Source organism: Physeter macrocephalus, unplaced genomic scaffold (assembly GCF_002837175.3).
Source record: "Physeter macrocephalus isolate SW-GA unplaced genomic scaffold, ASM283717v5 random_2065, whole genome shotgun sequence".
Taxonomy (NCBI): Eukaryota; Metazoa; Chordata; class Mammalia; order Artiodactyla; family Physeteridae; genus Physeter; species Physeter macrocephalus.
This window is the reverse complement of record NW_021147350.1, coordinates 1-6,905: the sequence shown is the minus strand read 5'-3', so window position 1 is coordinate 6,905 and position 6,905 is coordinate 1. Positions and strand designations below refer to the sequence as shown.

The 6,905-nt window shown below is 48.5% G+C and overlaps 1 protein-coding gene across 1 annotated transcript in view; it reads left to right on the top strand.

Annotated features, from left to right (window-relative positions):
- Window positions 1-3,609, top strand: part of LOC129391975 (homeobox protein ESX1-like) — a gene marked incomplete at its 5' end in the record, with an annotated part of 11,260 nt that extends 7,651 nt beyond the window's left edge. Inside the window, one exon of the mRNA XM_055083681.1 lies at window positions 3,058-3,609. Within this exon, the coding sequence (XP_054939656.1) occupies window positions 3,058-3,609 (552 nt within the window). The remainder of the gene's footprint in view (window positions 1-3,057) is intronic.
- Window positions 3,610-6,905: the final 3,296 nt, after the last annotated feature.

Sequence of the window (6,905 nt, the reverse complement as noted above, 5' to 3'; positions counted from 1 at the left end):
TTTTTTTTTTTTTTGTGGTACGCGGGCCTCTCACTGTTGTGGCCTCTCCCGTTGCAGAGCACAGGCTCTGGACGCACAGGCTCAGTGGCCATGGCTCACAGGCCCAGCCGCTCCGCGGCATGTGGGATCTTCCCAGACTGGGGCACGAACCCGTGTCCCCTGCATCGGCAGGCGGATTCTCAACCACTGCGCCACCAGGGAAGCCCTATACTAAATTATTGAAAACTTTTAAAGCCAGGCATAAGCTCTTTGTATAAGGAGTGAATTTACAAGTATTCAGGCAATCGGGTAAGGGAATAATTCGCCTCGGAACACAACGTATGAGCAACTAATATAAGTTTAGTTTAGATGAGACTGATGGGGAGGGGAATGGCTTAAAATTCCAGTGCCTGGTCCTCTTGCTGTTGTTTTCATGTGTTTGGTAGAGCAGTGTAGAGAGTTTCAGCCGTAAATTGTAATTTTCTGAAATTTTTTGATGTGCGGCCTGAAAACATTGCTAACGTAGTAGGTCGTGCAGTATGATGGAGATGGGGGAACGGTTTGCAACCTTTAGGAATTTGTCTAAATATATCAAACAATAAAACAAACAAAAAGAACAAATTTGAATAAATTTCCCCTGACCTCAAAAGGTGGGCGGGTTTGAGAATAATTGGATACTATCGATATATGTCTTGGAGATACTGCATAAATTCAACATTATGAAACGACCAAATGTATCAGTGAATAATCTCTTGAGCAATTTCTAATGTCTAAGAATTTATTTCTTCCCTTTTCATACTATTATGAGGGATTGGTTTTGAAGAATTTGTTTGTGATGGTCAGTGGTGGGCTCTCAGCTAGTCGCTTACCTGTGTTAATTTGAAATACTTGCTCATTCACTCAGGTAGTGGTTACTAGTCGGTAGCTCATGGCACAGAAGCTGATTATTTGTCCTTAGAACACAGTAAGTTGTATCAAAGGAATATATATATATTTATTTATTTATTTTAATATATTTATTTATTTATTTTTGGCTGCGTTGGGTCTTCGTGGCTGTGCATGGGCTCTTCTCTAGTGGAGGAGAGCCGGGGTTACTCTTCCTTGTGGTGCGCGGGCTTCTCAGTGCAGAGGCTTCGCCTCTTGTGGGAGAGGAATATTTTCTTAAACAACAAGATTGATAAAAGGGGGAAGAAAGCGGGAAGGAAGGAAAGAAGAATCCGGATGGGTTCACTAGCTTTGCTGCAGAGAGCGTGTGTGAGGGCAGTGATGGACACGGGCTGCAGAGCTGGTGGTGGGGTCTGGAAAGCAGTGCTGGCAGCCTAAGGCCACGGGCTGGGCTCTCGGTCAGGTCTGGCCAGGGCTTGGGAGGCACAGGCCTCTGCTTTCTCAAGCAGGCAAAGCAAGCTCAGAGGAAAAGGAAAACTGAAGTTTTGGTGGCTTGCTTGTCCTGGGTTTACACAGTAGTCTCTTCATGGAGTTCTGAAGGGAAAAAGAGCACCAAGAAACAAATGAAGAAAAAGGGAGAATGTTTTCATCTATTTCCAAACTCTACAGCATGAATGTCCCAAAGAAACATTTAATGGACACCCTCCCTTGTTTTGCAAAGACAGTAGGAGTTGTTTTATGAAACCGGTATTGGAAATATGGAAGTAGTGTCAGCCTGAACCTCAGATAGCCAGCTTTGCGTATTGCTTATATTTATGCAGATTAGACCATTGGTACCCTCGAACCGCCCCCCCCAAAATGAGCTCTATTACACTGGCTTTTTTTGACTACATATTCATGCAGCAGAAGGGCCCAAATACTAAGATGGGAGAGGGAAAATGGGGCGACAGAGAGAGGAGGCCCTTGGTCTCATGTAAAATTTGCCGAGTGGAAACATCCCCAAATACGAAATATGACATAATTCCATTAACTGCGATGCTGAGGGAGCAGTGGAGTCCACAGGACAGGTTTTACTTTCAGTTGTTAATAGTTGGCAGATATTTAGGGGGAGCCGTTTAGAGACGCCTCACTCACGTGGTTGTCGGCTGTCTTCCTAAAATGCAGGCTGCACCCTCTTGCCTTAAGCATAAGGGACGGGATGGGGATCTCCTGGTTGATTAGCAGCTCCTAGAGGGCGCAACCGTGCTGGGCACCAGAGGCTCTGGTCCAAGGTCCTGCGACCGTTGCCAGAGCAGAGTGAGCTGACCCGGTCCTGAGCCCAGGAAGGTGTGGAGGGTGGGGCGGGGCGGAGCGTGCAGCATTGACAGTGGTGACAATGGTATGCCTCTTTCCCCCCAAACTCTTGTCCGGGCAAAGATTTTAAGAGTTTTAGTAAATTTGGGCCGAGTTCGTCTAAACGTTCATTACCCCTACCAGTCTAACATTAAGGCAGTGTCCAGGGCTTCAGCTCTGCCGGTGTCCAGCAAGACGAGCCACAAAGTCCCTGGGCCCCCCCTGACCAAACCTCCCTCACAATACCATCTCCATCTTCTTAACCATCCCCAGGTGCCAGAGGATGAATGACCCTTTTTAGTCATCCCTGAGGAAAGCTTTTGTTTAAAAATGCAACCCACTCCTATTGATTATTTACTGTAACCAAAGATGGGTTTTTCAAAATGGGGACCGTTCCCCTCAGTATGATTTTAAAAGTCACCCACTTTCTCCTATGCTCACCTTGCCTCATATCTAAGGTGACGCCTGCCCAGTGAGTAGGGATTAGTGGTAGCTGGAGCTGACGGTCAGCTGTCAGGACGCAGACCCACCAGGCATAGTAATAGCAGGAGGGACGGAGTGCGGTTGGTCAGCTCCTCCTGCGTCTAAGAGTGGGGGAGATCATAGTAAAGGCGGGAGGGGAGAGACAAAGCCATATGCCAATCCAGAGCCTGGCACGTAGTCGGTGCTCGCTCGTCGAGGGGAGGGGGGCTGAAGGGAGCAGCTCAGCTACATATCCTAAGATATGTTAGCAAGAAGGAAATAGCTTCTCCTGATGCAGTTTAAAATCTCCAAGGCACCGAGAGCTCCCTGCTGCGATTTTTCATGTCTGACATGAAATGCTCATTATACTAATCAATTCCTTTTTCCCTCTGCTTCAAGGTTTGGTTTCAGCATAGACGGGCCAAGTGGCCGAGACATCAGAGGGCAGTAATGTTCAGAGACGTGCCCCCCGTGCCCCCGGTCCCCCCTGTTGTCGTCAGCTTGTGTGAACCCTGCAGTGCCAACCTGCTTCAGCAGCTGGATTGGGTCTTCGTTTTTCTGGAGCCACTGCCGCTGGAGCTGCCCCTGCTGCCCGGGCTGCCCATGGCACCCATGCAGCCCATGCCACCCATGCAGCCCATGCCACCCATGCAGCCCAGGCCGCCTATGCAGCCCATGCAGCCCATGCCCCCCAGGCCGCCCATGCAGCCCATGCCCCCCAGGCCACCGATGCAGCCCATGCCCCCCAGGCCGCCCATGCAGCCCGAGCCGCCCGTGCCACCTATGCCACCCAGGCCGCCCTGGCCGCCCTTTCCTCCTATGCTGGTGCCTCCTCCTCCCTGGCTTGTTCCACACGTGCTTCACTGTAGGTGCCCTCATGTGGCCTGGGATGGTCCCTTACCACTGGCGGTCCTTCAGCAGCCCCCGCTTTCTCTTGAATTGTCTCTGTGACAGTTATTTTCAAAGTGCCTTTGAGCCAGATTCAAATTCTGCATACCTCACCACCAAGAACCGTTCCCCAAATGCCTGCCAAGTGTATTAAATAGAAGTAGAGTCGTTGGCCCACTGTTTTAGGGCATGTTTTTGTTATTTTCAATAAAGTTGTGAATTCTCTGCATATTTGTTCTCTGTGTCACATGGGGTTAGTAAATTTGATGGAAATTGCTAAGCCAACGCCATTCAGACCGAATGCCCAGGAGGCCTCCTTTCATGCAGTAACAGCCCTGAGTCACCATCATAGGCCATGCACATCTCAGAAGTTTCCCAGGTGCCCAGGAGGGGTTTACACAGACCCACCTGTCCTCTTCCACCCTCTCCCCCAGCACCCATGCTCCCCACACCCTGCCCCATTGGGACCACCGAGATGCGCAAGACGGGTGGTGTGAGTCTCGAATGGGAGAATGGTGTGTTTCAAAGCAGGCCTGAGGCCCATTCGTGGTGACCAGCTCAGGTACAAGGAGGACTCCAAGGGACACTTCTGCGGTGACTACTCATAGGGCTTTATGGAGGAGAGGGAGCAGGGCATCATCTGGTTCTCTCCCAGTTCTGTTCACCGCCTTCCCTGCTGTGGAGGGCACAGGGGGATAGAAACCACGCTTGCGGAGGGGGAGGGGCCTACCTCTGCGAAGGCAACACAAGAGGAGACTGTCTAGGCCCGCGTGCGGCTCTTCTCCCGCCCTCTCCCCCACCCCCAGACACGAAAGCATATCATAGCTCCTTCCCCAGCTCAGAGCTGACGGATGATGTGGCCTTCAAGTGTATTTGGTCACCTTCAACATCCTTGGGAGAACCCTGGTTATAGCTAATTCAACACTGAAGGGAGGGCTTCCCTGGTGGCGCAGTGGTTGAGAGCCCGCCTGCCGATGCAGGGGATAAGGGTTCGTGCCCCGGTCCGGGAAGATCCCACATGCCGCGGAGGGCCTGGGCCCGTGAGCCATGGACCCTGAGCCCGCGCGTCCGGGGCCTGTGCTCCGCAACGGGAGAGGCCACAGCAGTGAGAGGCCCGCGTACCGCAAAAAAAAAAAAAAAACCACTGAAGGGAGCCTCCTGGTTGAGTGTTGCCTGAAGCCAGGAGGTGGTGTTCCCTGAGCACTGTTCCAGGATAATCACTTTATTTAAAAGAAGCAGGTAGGGCTTCCCTGGTGGTGCAGTGGTCAAGAGTCTGCCTGCGGGAAGATCCCACATGCCGCGGAGCAACTAAGCCTGTGCGCCACAACTACTGAGCCTGTGTGCCACAACTACTGAAGCCCGCACACCTAGAGCCCGTGCTCCACCACAAGAGCAGCCACTGCAATGAGAAGCGCCGCAACTACAGAAAGCCCACGCACAGCCACAAAGACCCAACACAGCCAAGAATAAAATAAATTCATTTTAAAAATAAAAATAAATAAAAGCAGCAGGTATGGGAACATATGTATATGTGTAACAGAGTCACTTTGTTATAAAGCAGAAACTAACACACCATTGTAAGGCAGTTATACTCCAATAAAGATGTTAAAAAAATAAAATAAAAGCAGCAGGTAGACCTTACCTTTGTTCAGGCTGCCTTCTTCAAATAGAACTCCCAGGTAGAAAACACACACACACACACACACACACACACACACACACAGATGCTACACAGGTATGCACCCTATATCACATATCTGTGATAGAAACACACACATACCCAGCAAATACCCGGAACACAAGCAGAATTGGCTTGTGTTATTAAAATAACCCTTCTGAAATTTATCTTGTGGCCTGTTGTCCTTGCCTTCGGTTATTTCAGGTTCGACGCTGAGAAAGAACGTGGCTCCTTGTTCACCTTGGTCTTGGGGAGGGGGAGGGGCTGATGCGGAGCTGAAGCAGTGTCCATGCTGCATCGCCAGTTTATTTACACAGGCACACACAACCCTTCTTGTTGGTAGGACGACCCCAGCCTGAGGGAGAGTTTTGCTGACAGCAAAAAACTGTTTCCACGGCTAGTCAGGTTTGGGCGGTAGCACTGCAGAGGGTTCTTGGAACCTGGACACCTGAGATCTTCTCTGAGACCGCAATCGCCTCCTTCTTACGCATTAGCAATGGTTTCAGCATCTTGCCTCCGGATGGAGAAAGCATAGCCTTTCTTTGAAGTTCCCCAAGGCCAGCAAAGCCACAGGCTCCACGCTTAGCCACCACTCTCGCTCCCATTCTAATCTCAGTCCCGAGACCAGAGTGGCCTCAGCCATCAGCTGTTGAGGCTTCAGCCCAGGTTCCCGAAACCAATCCTACAGCTCCTGCTCAAGGTGTCACTCTCAAGAGCTGTCCTGGGCACCATCTTCCCTTCGGACTCTAGGATACTTCTGTGCAAATGGCAGTTTTTGAAACTGCCTCTTGGTATGTTCCTTGATGGAGGTCTTGCTATTGTTTTCCTTTGTGCATTTTAATAGTCAGGTGCTAGAGGGAAACTGGCTATTTTCGTTTATTTATTTTATTTGGGTGGGATAATGACATCTTTGTTTTGGACTACCTCGGTAAAGAAATGTAGCACTTCCTTCCTCCCCCCAGTTTTATTGAGATATAATTGGCATACAACACTGTACAAGTTTCAGGTGTACAGTATAATGATTTGACTTACATACTTCATGAGATTATTAGCACAAGTTTAGTGAACATCCATCATCTCATATAGATACATAAATAAATAGAAAATAATTTTTGTGTGTGATGAGAACCCTCAGATTTACTCTCTTAACTTTCATATGTAACATACAGTTGTGTTAATTATATTTATCGTGTTGTACACTACATCCCCAGTACTTATTTGTCTTATAACTGGAAGTTTGTATCATTTGATTGCCTTCATCCATTCCCCCACCCCACCACAAATCTGATCTCTTTTTCCTGAGTTTTGTTTGTTCCTTTACTTTCAAAGTGTAATTGACCTACAGCAATATGTTAGTTCCTGTTACACAACATAGTGATTCTATATTTCTACACATTTAAAAATGATCGCCGTGATACATCTAGTTACCATCTGTCACCATACAAAGATATTACATAATTATTGACTATATTCCCCACACTGTACATTTCATACCAGTTATTTATTTTGCAACTGGAAGTTTGTACCTCTTAATCTCCCTCACCTATTTCTCTCCCTACCCACCCCTTCCCTTCTGACAGCCACCTGTTTACTCTCTGTATCTATACTTCTGTTTCTATTTAGTTATGTTTGTTCGTTTGTTTTGTTTTTTAGATTCCACATATAAGTGAAATCATACAGT